A 14,669-nucleotide genomic window follows, 5' to 3' on the forward strand; every position below is an offset into this window, starting at 1 on the left:
CCAACCCGCCTTCTACACCAGCTCCCCCGCAAACCCCATGCATGGCCTCCTCCACGGCCCCCATTCCAATCGACCAGTCCTACGCCGACGGTTGCTCCGATGACGACGCGCTCAGCCTCTCCTCCTCGCGCAGCCTCGCGAGCATAATCACGCGGTACCGGTATGAGAACGGGCGGCGCTACCATGCTTACCGCGACGGGCTATACTTCATGCCCAATGACGACAAGCACGCCGAGTACGAGATGCTTGTGCATCACCTGTGGCTACTTACGATGAATGACCAACTCTACCTCGCGCCGGTGGAGCAGCCGCTGAGGGTATTGGATGTCGGGACGGGGACGGGGTTGTGGGCCATGTAAGCCGATACCGTGGCCCTCGAAGCCAGTGTTTAAGATTAACAACGGCTCCTTGCAGAGACATGGCGGACCGCTTCCCGGCGGCAGAGGTCATAGGTACAGCCGCGCCTTCGATCCTCGTTTCGTAGACATCTTTCTCTCTACCGCTGTCGTAGTACGAGACCACAGTTAACTCATGCTTACTCAGGAACCGACCTCTCTCCCACACAGGTCAAACACGTCCCTCCCAACGTCCGCTTCGAGGTCGACGATTTCTGCAGCGAGTGGACCTATCCCGAAAATACGTTCGATCTCATCCACCTGCGCACCCTGATCGGGTGCGCACCAGACTGGCCTGCGCTGTACCGACAGTGCTACACGTAAACCGCCCCCCTTTTCTCCATGTCTGCATATGCAATGTAGAAACACGCCGTGTGCAAGACAGAGAAATCCTCATGACCCTCCCTCAGCTCTTGCGGCTGACCAAGGCTCTCTGAGCAGACACCTGCAGCCGGGCGGCTACATCGAGCACACCGAAGTCGAAGTCGACATGTACTGCTCCACCGATCCGCCGTCTCCGCTGCCTGCCGACAATGTGATTTCAGAGCTTGCGGCCGGTCTGATCGAGGCCGGCGAGCGGACGGGTAAGAGCATGGACGTCGCGTCGCACGTAGCTGATCGGCTGCGGGACGTTGGTAAGCTTCAGCCCCATCCCTTACACCACGTCAAAACACCGCTAGTGGAGTTTGTCCTATGCTCGCGGCTTTCCACGTCAAGTGGTGTTGGTCAAGGGTGAGAGGAGACTAGCTCGTCCGGCTGACGAATCCGTGTCAAGGCTTCACCGACGTGACCGAGCATGTCTACAAATGGCCCATCGGCCCGTGGAGCAGCGACCCCAAGCTTAAGCAGCTGGGGCAGTGGAACCAGCGCAACTGGGAGGACGGATGCGAGGACTGGATCTTGGCGCTGTATACCAGAACCCTAGGCGTGAGTTACCCTTTCAGAGAGCCGCAATGGCTGAGCGAGTGGGTCTGGAGCGGTTGGGATAGCTGGCTGACGTTGTGAGGGGGGGTGCAGTATACGTTCGATGAAGTCAAGAAGGTTACGGCGGAGGTGAGGAGGGCGGCGAGGGGGAGGAGGGAGCATATTTATCATTATGTGTGAGTCTTACTCTGCTTGACGACTGCAGGGAAAGGGAGGAGATGATGGGCGACAGACATTGTGTGCGCGAGCGCTGACACGACGTAGTTATGTGGTACATGCTCGCAAACCAGTTTCGCCTTAAACATCTCCACAGCCAGGTCATGCGGATACGACGGTTTCTACTAAGCAACAGCGTACGACGGTCGTTTTGCGCACCAGGATTATGGTAGCGCCTGGCCTCTCTTGAATCTGGATCGAGATGGGCCCATAGGGCCCGCGCTAGTTGATAACGAACCTTACAGCATTCCATCCACTTACATGATGCACATCTGGAACTGGGTACCGAATCTCTCCTACGCCAACTGCAAAAAGGGGCAGTGTTCGAGAACGGACGAACTCCTAACTCAATTAACGCTCGGAAAGAACGATGAGGTGTCGTACACGGCTTCTCGAAGGCAAACTAGCTTCGACTGCTGCCGTCATCCATGCGTCGGCTTCCGGGTATTGAGATAAAACGCAACTGATGCGCCTGAGAAGCGCAAGTCAAACTTGATTTAGAAGCGATATTGGGCAGATCGGTTCTGTCTCACGAGGGGTTTGTCGGCTGGGTACCCATCGCTACGGCCGAGACACAGAGGAAACAGAGAGTCGCGAGATGCTCCAGTCGCTGAAGGATTGAGCGCGGGGTGATGGACTGCCACATGCTATGGAGTATTCGGGTCCGGGGCTTTCCTTGGCTTCGGCTGGCAGTCGTTAGCTGGTACTTCCGAAAAATCACGAGCTGTTTCGCTCAAGACTCAGTGGTTGGTGTTAGGATGGGACTATCTGGCAAGTCGCATGCGTTGGGGAATGGAAGGATTGGCGGAGCGCTCACAACAGGCGATAGGGGTCTGCATCTCCGATGAAATATTGAGCAGTGTGCCAAAAGGTGTTGCAAGATAAGAGATGTCGCCTCCACTTCAACATCCGCTGAGATATACATAAGACAGGCTCGCTGTTGCTAAGTTTTTTCCCAACTCCGGAACTAGGCACATTCTTTAAAGCCAGCTAAGATCCAAACAACCCCCCGGTTATCTGCTCGTTTGGCTGAGATCGGTGTCGGCGTCCGCTGTCTTAGAAGGGCTTCCCCTCTTCGCCCTCTACAGATCCAGTCTGTTGCCGCTCCGAACTTCCGCTTGCAACAGTTAAACGACATGCCCGGACAGTCCATCTCCATGTTGTTGCGCATGCATCTCCAGATGCCGCGGAACGGGACAGCGCCTTGAATCCCTCGGCGTGGTCCAATGCCGCATAGTGCGTGGTAAAAATCGAGCAGTGCCAGAGGACCATCTCTAACCTTCCAATCTTCATGTGTCGACCGTGCGACTACCCCCACGCATCCACTTGACATAGCCCGGCTCACGTCCCCTCAGCATCCCCAGCGCATCCTGGACCAGCCCGAAGCCCACACCAGCCAGCAGCCCCGTCTTCGCTATCCGCGCGGCCGTAGCGAGTGGGAAGCGATCTGCGCGCATGCCGTCAGCTTCCACTTCATCCAAACCCCCACACAATCATCCCAGTTTCTCCCTGGGGGGAAGACACCTACTCCAGACACTAAACGCGCCCGCCGTCGTCAGTCCCGCAACGACTGTACTGAGAAAATCCTTCCCCATCCCCTCTTCCCACCTCCCCCTGCCCCACCCCCCGGGACCCCGCCCCCACCACTCCCTACCCACAACCTCCCTCATCTCATCCACAGCCTCCTCGACGACGAAAAACACACCCACCCACGCCCCCAGCTTCGCCCCCATCCGGAGCCCCTCCCCCAAGCCTCCAAGCATGACGTGGTAGTTCTTGCTCTTGTGGTACAGGTACCAGCCCGTCGGGGACGTGGGCAGGCGGTGCGCGTGCTCGGCGCGGAAGCGGAGGCCTGCGGTCCGTCCGCCGTAAAGCGTCCCGAGGAATAGACCTGTTGTGAAGGCGGCGGATGTGCTGAGGGTTAGACGGAGGGAGAGCGGGAGGGAGAGCCGGCTGGAGGCGTGGCGCGAGCGGAAGGAGAGGTGCGGGTGGGGCGTGGGAGGGGCTGCTGCGGCGGATGCGGTGGTGGAGGCGGAGGCGGAGGGGGAGGCTGTGGTGGATGTCATGGTTGGGATGGGGGTTGGGCGGAATACGATTGTTGTGTATGCTGGTTGGGGGTTCTCGGAATGTGGCAAGGAAAGGTGGTGGGGTGGGATGAGATAGCTGTAACGATGATTCCCGTTGCGGCACTGGAGGTGGAGAGCTTTGGTAGACTTCACCATGCTCTGAATCATGCACAAGGCCATTGCCAAGATATTTGACTCGCGGCGATTTCCACTTCCGACGCCTCAACACGTGCAGACGCGCTTCAACTCCGCTGCACGCAATCCGCACAGCAAACCCAACTCAGGCACCACTACTACAAAAGCGCCTCACATAGACACACCTATACCCACCTCACCACAGCCTTTCGGCCACCAACTATCCACCGCACCCTCGCACGCGCATCAACCCGAACACCACCGCCCCGCGCTTGTCTCCCCAACCTCCATCTCCATCCACGACCTGCACCATCCGCATCAACCCACGCACCCCCTCAACCCCCTCCGCACAGTCCAAAAATGGCTCCCACCGAACCAAGCCCCCTAACATGGACGCTCCGCCTCAAGCACGCCCGCACAACCGTGCTGCTGCACACCGACCCGCTGCAATCGCTCTCGTCGGTGAAAGCCGAGCTCCTGCGCGCGCTGCGGGCCACACAACCAGACGGGACGCTCCACGGCGTTGCGCTGCCCGGCGAAGCCGAGGCGCTGGTGCTCGGGAAGCCGCGAGACGTGCACGACCTCGCACAGGGGTGGGTGCGCATTGGCGGCGCTGCGGCGGATGGGGGGGAGGATGGAGCGGCGAATGGGACCGGGAAGGGCAAGGGCAAGGGCAAAGCGAGGGAGGTCAATGGCGTCGAGGAGAGCGTCAAGGGTGCGGGGTTGCGGGACAATGCCGTCGTGGCGTTCAAGTGGGGCGCGAGTGCCGCGAGGAACGGGAGAGAGAGGGAGGGGGAGCTGGATGATGAGGGGTTGGAGCTTGATGAGGAGGTCGAGGGCGATGATGGGTGGGATGTCCAGATTCCGAAGTACGAGGATACGTATGGGGTTGAGGGGGTTGTGAATGGGGAGGCGGGGGATGTGGAGGTGGGGAGCGTGTCGCCGGTTTGATGGGCGGGCTGCAGAAGTCCAAGGGCACAGAGGGCTGCTACAGGTACGTGTCTGGGTGGAAGGGCTTGCTGGGCGGGAACGGCTTTGCGGCTGCCGCAGTGCCGGCGATTCGCCTTGGACGCGCGAGATCAGAAGCATACAGAGGGTCGTGAGGCGCTGCCACTGTGTAAGTCGTCGAGGTTCGGAGGAGGATTTCGGTTCGTTTTGAGCAGCTGCCTTTGGCAAAAGGGGAAGAGTTAGAGTGGTCGGAATCACGAGACTCAAGACATCCATGTATGAGCGCGCAAACGGAGGAAGAATACTGTCTTTGCATGGTATAGCTAGGGTATGGACGGGATGGAGCCTAAATCTATGAATTGGGTAGGTGGACAAGCCTAATCTGATTCCTACGAAACAGTGGCACCTCGAAACGGTGAAATTGTGTCTATCTTTAGCGAATACTCATACTATTGCACTCTTGTCAGGTACTCTAGGAATATAAGTAGTTGTCATATAGGGCACTTGAGACGACCTATCACCGAATGTCTCCAGCTGTGCACGGGTCAAAGGACGACAGTGCAATGCGTCACGGCGCTGAAGCTGCTGATCGCAACGCTTCGCTCTCGAGTGAGCCGCTTCGTGCAGTCTCAGATTAGAGGTCTCAATTAGCTACGTGATTTACTGTAACATTCACCTAGCAGTCATGGGAGGTCTCAAGGAACACCGACGTCATACCTACAGAACGTATCCCAAACAAACTGCGCGCTGCAGCTCAACACTGCAACCTCGGCACCGAATGCTCGGTCAACCCGTCGTCTCGACTTTACTTGTCAATGGATAGAGTGCCTTTGAATCTCCTCTAGACCGTTTCAAGTTCATAACCCTGAGACCGGTGTCGTTGTTGAGATCACCGACAAGAGCGCAGGTCATTCGAAACAACCATCTGTACAGCAGGAATTTCATACCGACACGCCAGTTCCACCTCACGGCGACCATGGGGGCGCATCCGAAAGACAAAAAGCATCCTAGGTTTGGGCATTTGCCATTGGCGACCTCAGGGCCCCAAGAATGTGCCTTGACTGTGAGTGCTGTGCCCTCCGCTCCAACAGAGACACTTTGACTAACAGCCTTATTACAGGGCGCAGCACTCCTACGCGCGCCATACTTGAACAAAGGCTCCGCCTTTCCGCCAGAAGAACGGAAAGAATTCAAGCTCCATGGCCTTCTCCCTCCTAATGTTCAGACGCTGGAGGAACAAGTCCAACGAGCATATGAACAGTACAGCAGCCGGCCAAATGATCTGGCGAAGAACACATTCATGACGAGTCTGAAGGAACAGAATGCGGTCCTCTACTACAAGGCAAACACGCACTAACTGTTCTACGTGTATTACTACTAATTGGCTGACATGCTGTCTAGCTCATCGAAGAACATCTAAAGGAGATGTTTTCGGTCATCTACACGCCAACCGAAGGAGAGGCCATTGCAAACTACTCAAGATTGTTTCGAAGACCTGAGGGTTGCTTTCTGAATATCGAGGATCAGGACCGAGTGGATGACAACATCGCTCAGTGGGGAAACGCTGAGGACATTGACCTGATCGTAGTCAGCGATGGCGAGCAGGTGCGTAAAGCACCTCACCGGCGAGTGCCAGTCCTTCCTAATAAGACACCCAGATACTCGGCATCGGAGATCAGGGCGTAGGCGCTATTCTTATCTCAGTCGCCAAGCTTGCCATCTATACGCTCTGTGCGGGCATTCACCCTTCTCGCACGCTCCCGGTCGTGCTTGATTGCGGGACGAATGTGCGTAACTGCTCGAATTGTTTCAACGAAGGTTATTAATGTGTACAGAACGACGAACTTCTGAAGGATGAGCTGTATCTCGGTCTACGTAAACCTCGCGTGCGGGGAGAAGAGTACGATTCTTTCGTAGATACGTTCGTTAAGGCGTGTCGGAAGAACTACCCAAAGGCATACATTCACTTCGTACGGGCCGCCCTCGCAAGCCGCTATAAGTCCTTACTGATCTCGATTAGGAAGACTTTGGCCTCCCTAATGCGCGGCGTATCCTTGACAAGTACACGCCCAAAATCGCATGCTTCAACGATGACGTCCAAGGTACTGGCTGTGTTACGCTAGCTGCTATCATGGCAGCTATGAACGTCAGTAAGGTCAAGTATGAGGATCTAAGGGTGTTGTGCTTCGGTGCGGGCACGGCGGGTACTGGTATTGCCGACCAGATCATGGATGCTATAGCACTAGAAACGAATAAGTCAAAAGAAGAAGCAGGGAAGCAGATCTGGTAGGTGGTCCTAGCCACGGACTTGAAGCTCATGTTCTGATCCTTCTCAGGTGTGTGGATAAGCCAGGCTTGCTGCTCAAATCCAAAAAGGACCAGCTCACTCCTGCTCAAATACCCTTCGCTCGTGATGACGCCGAATGGGAAGACAAGGATCACAATGACCTCGTCAGCATCATCAAGGAGGTTAAACCTCATGCTCTGATCGGAACCTCCACGAAACCGAAGAGTTTCACGGAGGAAGCGATTAGGGAAATGGCGAAACACGTTGAGCGGCCGATCATCCTCCCACTCAGCAACCCCACGAAGCTTCACGAGGCTCGTCCTGATGATCTGTTCAAGTGGACTGATGGAAAAGCCCTAATCGCCACTGGAAGCCCTTTCCCTCCAGTCGAGCACAATGGCACAAAGTACGAAGTGGGTGAGTAAGCGACATGGCTCTCCCACGCGCCTTCAATATCTCATAGTTCGTCGCGTGCTCGTATTCTGTTCCGTATTACTAACCAGTCCCAGCTGAATGCAACAACTCCACAACCTTCCCCGGAATCGGTCTCGGCGCCATCCTCAGCCGCACCCGCCTAATGTCCCCACCGCTCCTCGTGGCTGCAACCAAGGCTCTTGCCGCACAAGCGCCCGCACTTAAAGACCCGAAGGCCGGTCTGCTCCCTGACGTCACCGATGTGCGCGAGATCAGCGTCAAGATTGCCAAAGCGGTTATCCAGACTTCAATCAAAGAGGGCTTGAATGAAGAAAAGGAAATCCCTGAAGACGAGGAAGACCTAGAGGAATGGATTCGTGAGCAGATGTGGGACGCAACCTATCGGCCGCTGAAGAAAGTTGAGCATGATGGCGCGAGTTCGCATGCGAAGGGTGAGCAGGGTACGGGGTCAGCGAGGAGAGGTGGCTCCTGAGCTTGGGCGGAGCAGCACCCATTTCTCCATCGTAGTATAAGGGGATGTGACTAGCTTGAGCGATTTTAGCGACTCAGCCATGGATCGCAGAACGCCCGAAGAATAATGGTATTTCTGAGTGTGGGTCACGTGATATCTCTTAGGCCACCCCGTCAAGCTAGTGAGGCTGGAACCATAATTCAACAACAATCTTCCGCATCGTAGTGCTGAGTTTTCTCTTTTGTCTCAGTGGTCATGAATCTGCTGTATCCTTGCAGAAAGAGAAGTCCACGTTTCTCCGCTGGTGGCAACTCTGGTTTCATCCCCTTTGCGTACCATTCCAAGCAACCTCATCAAAGTCACCCCCTTACGGACTCGGTCTACTAGGGAAATCCGCAATGTGTCCAAGCCCACTTTCTTGAGTCGATTTTCGATGCCATGCTTCGTGTGCGCAGGCTGAAGATGAAAGAATGCCTTGATGACAATTGGCCTTGCTGCGCCTCCTTACGTACCAGCGGTAGCGGGAAACATCGTGTGGAGCTCTCGTTTCAACTCTTGATAGATCCATCCACACCGGACTCATTTCATGGAAGGAGAGTCTCTGCCGTGTTCAAGCGGAGATATCCTGGAGGTACTGTACTTGCCGTGTCTGTGGAGATCGTAGGGTTTGCCCGTGGTTCCACGGTGCGGGATTATAGTGAAATAGCTATTGAGCTCGTGCGTTACCCCAGCTCTTCCGCTCAAGGAGTTTGGTACGCGAAAGCGGAGTAGAGAACACTCAACGCAGGCTAAGTTTCGTTGCAGCGTGCGGGAAACGAATCATGGATCCATGCCTTCGACTTCCAACGGTACAGGATCCAGCAAATGTGGTCTCTCGTGAACATTGTGTTGAGGATAGCCAGATTCGGCCGTGTGTCCTATGGTTGTGTTGTGAATTGAAGTGGAGACCTCGCCCACGCTGGCGCAAGATCGTAACGGCCGTTCCGATATTGATGAAGATGAACAGCGAAGCGTGATTTTTAGCTCTGTCGCATTTAGTATATATACTGCAGCATCTCCCCTTCAGTGCTCCAACCATCTCTCTTCACAAGCATCCTCAGATCAAGTGCCTGGCTCATCATCAGCTTTTCTCTGAAGACTCTTGCGTGTGATATCGCCTTCCTCTTCCATACTATATCAGTCTACTACCTTCCGCTTCCCTCTCGCTTCCAACCCCGGGACCTTTACCGTCAACACAATGAAGCTCTCTTCCGCTTCCGTCGCCGCTCTCGTCGGCCTGCTAGGACTCATCGACGCCACTCTGGAGTCGCCGGTGCCGCGCGAGGACCTCGCCGTCGATCTCAAGTCCGCCGAGATCAGCGAGAGCAGGACCGAAGGACCGGTCAGTGGCAGCATCAATGGCACCGCGATCGCCTTCAACGGCACCAAGGGCGACACGACCGCCTCCCTCAAGGGCTACAAGTACCGCATGCACGTTACCGGCGGCGATCGCACGCTCGACAAGGAAGAGCTCAAGGGCGCCATACGTGTCGAGAAGGGCGAGGACGAGTACTGGGCCAAGATGCGCCAGTCCAATGTGTCGGCCGTCGATGGTGAGGACCACTTCAATCGCGAGTCCAAGGTAGCCAAGGCCGGTGCCAACATCGACGACGATGAATACAGGCTGGGCGTGGCCATGGTCACGTCGGACAAGCTCGAGGACGGCAAGAGCGAGAAAGTCGACTCCAACGGGCTCTACTTGTCCGAGGTTTCCGACGAGCAAACCATGAAGGCCGAGGTCATCGCGGGCGATTACGCGTCCGCCGACGACAGCCACACACTCGAAGCCTCCGCCTTCGGGTACAACATCACCCGCACCAAGGACAACGAGTATCTGCACCGTGAAAAGAAGGTCATCAAGATCAAGGCCAAGTACTACGACATTGAGGACGAGCTCGACGAGGCCGACCAGAAGCTCACCAAGCTCGAGGCCGCCGCCGCCGCCTCCAACGGCACCGTCGCCACGTACCAGAAGCGCGCCGCCAACAGCACCGCCGTGGCCGAGACCGAGCAGGAGCCCGAACAGCCCCTCGTGCTCACCCTCGTCATGGAAATCCACACCAAGACCGAGAAGGACATCTCCTCCCTGCGCGAGATGGAGGGTAACGACGGCGCCCACGATGACTGCGAAGAGCTCGATGGCCGCCTCCAGCGCCAGAAGGAGCGCATCCAGCGCCTGAGGGCTAAGGGCCCCAAGGGCCACAGGGCCGGGATCGAGTCGAAGATGGCGTCCGAGAAGGCTGCCGTGGACGAGAAGGTGGCTGCTGCTGCGAATGCGGCTCCGGAGGTCTAAATGCGGTTTGGAGCGCGGGCTGGTAAGCTACCAGATGTTCATGACTTTTGTGGGCGGCGCTAACGAGATGCAGAAGGTCGCCGTTGAAGACTCTACCGGATGTGCCCGCACTTCTGCAGCCGCAGTCAGAGACATTCTGTTTGGGGTTTAGAGCTGGACAAGGTTTGGTTTGCTTAGCGGGGGGAGATATCCAAAAGCTTTACGGGTGTTATTTTAGACTGGAGGGCTCTGTATGGATTGGGCTTTAGCTATGCTCTTTGTTTTTAGTAAAAAAAAAAAGGTTCGCACCATTGGTGCAAGCACAAATTCACTTATCCCACTGCTCGTGTCGTGATGTGTCAGAGTGCCACCATAGGAGGATGCTTAAGCGCAGATGCGCTTCACATAACGATGTTTGATGCGAACGTGTCCACTCCCCTCATCTCCCCCGTCGCACGCCCTCATTCACAGGCCTCTCCAACCCTCAATCTAGCATTACAGGATCCTTAACGCCCCAAAAGCCTTCAGCACATCCTGATCGACATTTGCGACCCACTCCCGTATCCCAGCCTGGCCGCCTTGGGCCTGGATAGCGCGCTGCAGCTGGGTCCGTATGAACTGCACCAGGTTGACCGTGTGGACTGCATCCGAGTAGACGAGCTCGCGGCGGCGGAGGTCCTCGGGAGATTCGGGGTCACCGTGGGGTGTTGTTGTGGTTGTAGGCATGGGGCCGTAGACGAGGGAGCTGGGGTGTTGTTAGTTTTGTGAGGGAAGGGTTAGGCGGGGGGCTGCTTTGTGGAGTTTGGTGGGCGGAGATTCGGGAGCCAGAGGCAAGGGAGGGGAAAGGCGGAGGGGGGGAAACGTACTCAACATGCTTGTCATCCCCTCCCTCCGTCAGCTCTGTCACCACGTCCGTCCACAGACTCATGAGCTCCTGCAGCCGGCCCAAAATCCACGGCGCATTCGTATCGAGCAGCTTCGTCAGCGCAAGAGACATCAGCTTTCTGCGCCCCGGATCCCCGATGTTCTCGAGATGGCTGAACCACTCTTCCAGCAGCCACTTCATCGTTGCTTTCACGCTTCCTTCCGCGCCCGCCGGCGGGTTGGGGAGCTGGGAGAGCGCCGAGAGCGCCTCTAGCAGCAGGGAAGGCGACGAGAATGCAACTCGTGCCACCACAGAGAAGTAGTCTGTTTCTACGATACCGTCGACGGGTGGGTCTTTGCGTTTAGGGCCGGTAGTTTGATGCGCCTCCCATGCCTCTCGGAGCCCACTGATAAGTTTCGCGAAGAAGCCGGTGGATACCATGTCGCCAACGACAACGCGTACGCCCTCTTGGCCGCCGACGCCTTCGGACGCCCGCACGAAGATCTCTACGAGGTGGGTGAGCAGGCCATTCGCGTCTGGTCTCAGTGTGCCAAGCAGCTCCGCGAGCTGGCTAAGCAGCGAGGAGCGGAAGGAAGAGTCGGCTAGGAGCTGCTGCGGTGCGAGAAGGATGTAGCTCTCTGCGATCTCGAGCGCTTTGCGGAGGGTGTCAGTCCCCAAAGACAAAGTATGGAGTAGATGCGGTGTCAAGGCCAGTAGCTCTGCTTTGGCTGCTTCGTCGCTGGACACGGTTTGGCAGAGGATCGAGTGCCAAAGATCCAAAGCGTCTTCGAGGAGGTAGAGCTGGGTCTCTGAACCTGGTTCCACGGCGCCTTTGATGATAGGGAGGACCATAGAATGATATGGGCGAGACTCGGCTTTCATTGCGTTGATGAGGCGGGAGAGGATAGTGAGGATGGCTTGTTTCATTAGGTGCTCTGAGCCGGATTGCTCCCACAGTGGCGGCAGGAGGGAGACGATGCGGGAGGCGAAGGGGGTGATCTGCTGAATGTCAGCAACTGTCGTGCTCTATCTAATTGAGTGGGGATATCTTGTTTATGTAGGTGCGCTGTTGAGCCAGCTAAGTTGACCTGACGATGCTTGAGGATCCTTGTTGTACGCCGCTTGGAGCAAGCTTCGGCGAGTAAAAATGGCAGATGCTCAGGTATTGAACGGCTCCGCGTAGAGCTTGGATGGGACCAATAGGTTGGGGTGCTGAAAAGGACAGAAGAACTTACATGATGCTCCAACCTCTCAACAACAACACTGATCGTATTCAACAGCGCCATCTTTGTCTCTGTAAGCTCCACCTCCTCAATAAGCGCCATAAGCCTAGCCAAGGTTTCATCCGCGTACGGCATAAACTGCTCAGCCCGGAACTCCCAATCATCGGCGATGTTCTTGAACTGCTTGCCGGCAGTAACGCGAACGACCTGGTCATTGAGCGGATCATTTTTGTCCAGTAGGTGCTGGAAAATTTGATAGACTAGCGGCCTTGACTGCTCGGATACTCTGATCGTGATCCACTGGCCTAGGAGGATTGCGATGCGGCGGCGGAGTATGTTGTAACCGGTTTGCTGCTTCTGTACTTCGGGGACGAGGGTGGATGAGAGGAAGGCGTCGAAGTCAAGGTGCTGATGCAGGACGGCTGCTGCGAGGCCGATAGCTGTGTAGACGGAGTCTTTGAAGAGGACGTTGTCAACGTCGGGTGCTACAGAGCCGTTAGTGACGTAGTGGTAAATGACCAGTGGTTAATCTCTTGGGCTGGCAGAGTGTTCCAGGCGAGTTGACGGGGCCATTGCAACTTGCTAACGTGCCCCAAAAAAGCGCATAGAAACCCTTCTATGTAAACTGCTAACGCAGCTGACAGTGGAGCTAGTGGAAAATTTGTATACCGTAGAGCTTTTTGGGTAAGGGGGAATTGGCTAAACTCACAGGCAACGGAATAGAACACGTTCAGCAGCGGTTGAACAACAAGATCCTTGTAGTTGATTGCTAGATCCATAAACAGTTTCTCCGAGCACGGTCGAACCGAGAACTCGAAGCTGTCGCCCTCTCCTTCCTCGCGGACCTCCCACTCCTCTGGCTCTTCTTCCCACTGGCGCAGGTCACTGGGACGGAAGACGAAGAAACGGGAGACTGTTACCTCCATCATCTCAATCACGAAAGAATCCACAAACAATTGGGTCTTCAGGATCTCCGCCGCTTGTGCCTTCTCCTCCTTTTCTTCCGGACGTCGATACTTAAACGTTTGAGTGGGATTGAAGACCATCTTGATGCAGGCGCGTATAGTGAGCAGGCCTTTGAGAGTGAGGCGTTCCAAAATAGGGGCTTCCTCCTCAACAGCACCGCCATTGGAAACGATCTTAGTGTCTTCACCAGACGATTTTGAGTTGAACGTATCCCCAAACCTCTTTATGATGCTCCAGTAGGATCGCACTAGGTCTACTGAATTCGGTAGGAGCACAAATGCCGCCGGATGCGTTCGCGCCATTTCAAGGTGGAGCTTCGCCAGCTGCATGAGGTGCTTTTCGATGAGCTGGCGGACCTTCGGAGATAGTATGTCCTCTTGCACCTGTGAGATGAGGCCCAGAAAGTCGCTCAGTTGGCTTTGTGATAACGTCCACAGTTCTTGCACGTCCTTTTCGCGGTTCGGGTGTTCATAACCGGCGATAACCAGGCGCCGCAACACCTTGATAGCCAGCAGACTCTGTTCGATGGCTTCCAGTGCACCGCCTTCATCGTCGCCCCCGCCCTGCATGAAGGCTTGCCATGTTTGCACTTTGCTTACGTAGATGGATGCCACCGCATGGAGCAGCTCTGGCGTCACAGATTGAAGATTCGCCCTTGTTCGGATTAATCGGCCGGTTGATAGCTCTTTGACTATGTGTAAGAGTATGAGCAGCGTTCGTGGCAGGTTGAGACGGTTAGCGTTCGGGCTCGCCGAAACACGCAGGATATCAATGAGCTTCGTGAAGACATCCGGCCAGTCATTAGGGAACTCGAACCGGACGATCTTCGCTATGACCAGAGCATTTTGCAAAGCCAGACGGTGGTCCGCTTCGTCTTTGCCAGCGTCGAGCAACCGTGATCTTATGACTTCCTTCTCTTCTTTGCTGACGGCATTCGTAGCAGTCTTTCTCCAGTACTTATCGATGCCGTTTTTGAGTTGGATGATAGATAGGTATCGGACTTCCAGAGGAAGAGACTTGTCTAGAAAGACGGACTGTAAGAGGCTGTAGAATCCCTTTTCTGTCTCCCATTTTTGGAGCTGCTTGGTTCCGGTCTGAATCTGCTGGGGATCATTCGAGGCAGCGGAGCGGAGAACATGGTAGAGAATCCCCTCCGTCAATGGATTTGCCTCCGCTGGCAGTTCTATCGTGCCTTCGACTTCCATATCGAATTTGGCTTTAGGGGTCTGATAGAAAGTCCTTGGCTAAGCGTTGGTGGTAATTTCTAAGCTCCCTCATATCCGCGGAGCTAGATTCAGGTAGCATGCAACGCCGCTTCGGTTTACAAGTGTCCGTGAGGTAAAGGGACCATTCCAAGTGTCTGTTGTTCTGATACCAAAAAAGTTCGTAATACCTTCAGTGAAGTCATGTCCGATCGATAAGATAAGATGGAACCTTCCCTTTCCCA

General features: G+C 55.6%; 6 protein-coding genes across 6 annotated transcripts; 4 read left to right on the forward strand and 2 right to left on the reverse strand.

The window, feature by feature from the left end:
• Positions 1-41: 41 nt before the first annotated feature.
• W97_06558 (uncharacterized protein) lies at positions 42-1,499 on the forward strand (the record flags this gene model as incomplete). The annotated part of the gene is made up of 6 exons (XM_007784432.1): positions 42-355; positions 415-452; positions 544-715; positions 834-1,030; positions 1,171-1,322; positions 1,413-1,499. The coding sequence occupies 6 exons, from the start codon at positions 42-44 to the stop codon at positions 1,497-1,499; spliced, it is 960 nt and encodes a 319-aa protein (XP_007782622.1).
• Positions 1,500-2,824: 1,325 nt separating this feature from the next.
• On the reverse strand, positions 2,825-3,601 carry W97_06559 (uncharacterized protein; the record flags this gene model as incomplete). Its single annotated transcript, XM_007784433.1, has 2 exons — positions 2,825-2,982; positions 3,064-3,601. 2 exons carry the CDS (start codon positions 3,599-3,601, stop codon positions 2,825-2,827), a joined length of 696 nt encoding a protein of 231 aa, XP_007782623.1.
• A 495-nt stretch (positions 3,602-4,096) lies between these two features.
• W97_06560 (uncharacterized protein) lies at positions 4,097-4,687 on the forward strand (the record flags this gene model as incomplete). The annotated part of the gene is made up of 1 exon (XM_007784434.1): positions 4,097-4,687. One exon carries the CDS (start codon positions 4,097-4,099, stop codon positions 4,685-4,687), a length of 591 nt encoding a protein of 196 aa, XP_007782624.1.
• A 973-nt stretch (positions 4,688-5,660) lies between these two features.
• W97_06561 (malate dehydrogenase (oxaloacetate-decarboxylating)) lies at positions 5,661-7,878 on the forward strand (the record flags this gene model as incomplete). The annotated part of the gene is made up of 8 exons (XM_007784435.1): positions 5,661-5,747; positions 5,805-6,011; positions 6,086-6,289; positions 6,343-6,471; positions 6,520-6,654; positions 6,705-6,970; positions 7,021-7,388; positions 7,481-7,878. The coding sequence occupies 8 exons, from the start codon at positions 5,661-5,663 to the stop codon at positions 7,876-7,878; spliced, it is 1,794 nt and encodes a 597-aa protein (XP_007782625.1).
• A 1,216-nt stretch (positions 7,879-9,094) lies between these two features.
• W97_06562 (uncharacterized protein) lies at positions 9,095-10,189 on the forward strand (the record flags this gene model as incomplete). The annotated part of the gene is made up of 1 exon (XM_007784436.1): positions 9,095-10,189. One exon carries the CDS (start codon positions 9,095-9,097, stop codon positions 10,187-10,189), a length of 1,095 nt encoding a protein of 364 aa, XP_007782626.1.
• A 474-nt stretch (positions 10,190-10,663) lies between these two features.
• W97_06563 (uncharacterized protein) lies at positions 10,664-14,427 on the reverse strand (the record flags this gene model as incomplete). Its single annotated transcript, XM_007784437.1, has 4 exons — positions 10,664-10,913; positions 11,035-12,032; positions 12,269-12,741; positions 12,966-14,427. 4 exons carry the CDS (start codon positions 14,425-14,427, stop codon positions 10,664-10,666), a joined length of 3,183 nt encoding a protein of 1,060 aa, XP_007782627.1.
• Between the last annotated feature and the right edge of the window lie 242 nt (positions 14,428-14,669).

This window comes from Coniosporium apollinis (genome assembly GCF_000281105.1).
Source record: "Coniosporium apollinis CBS 100218 chromosome Unknown supercont1.33, whole genome shotgun sequence".
Taxonomy (NCBI): domain Eukaryota; kingdom Fungi; phylum Ascomycota; class Dothideomycetes; genus Coniosporium; species Coniosporium apollinis.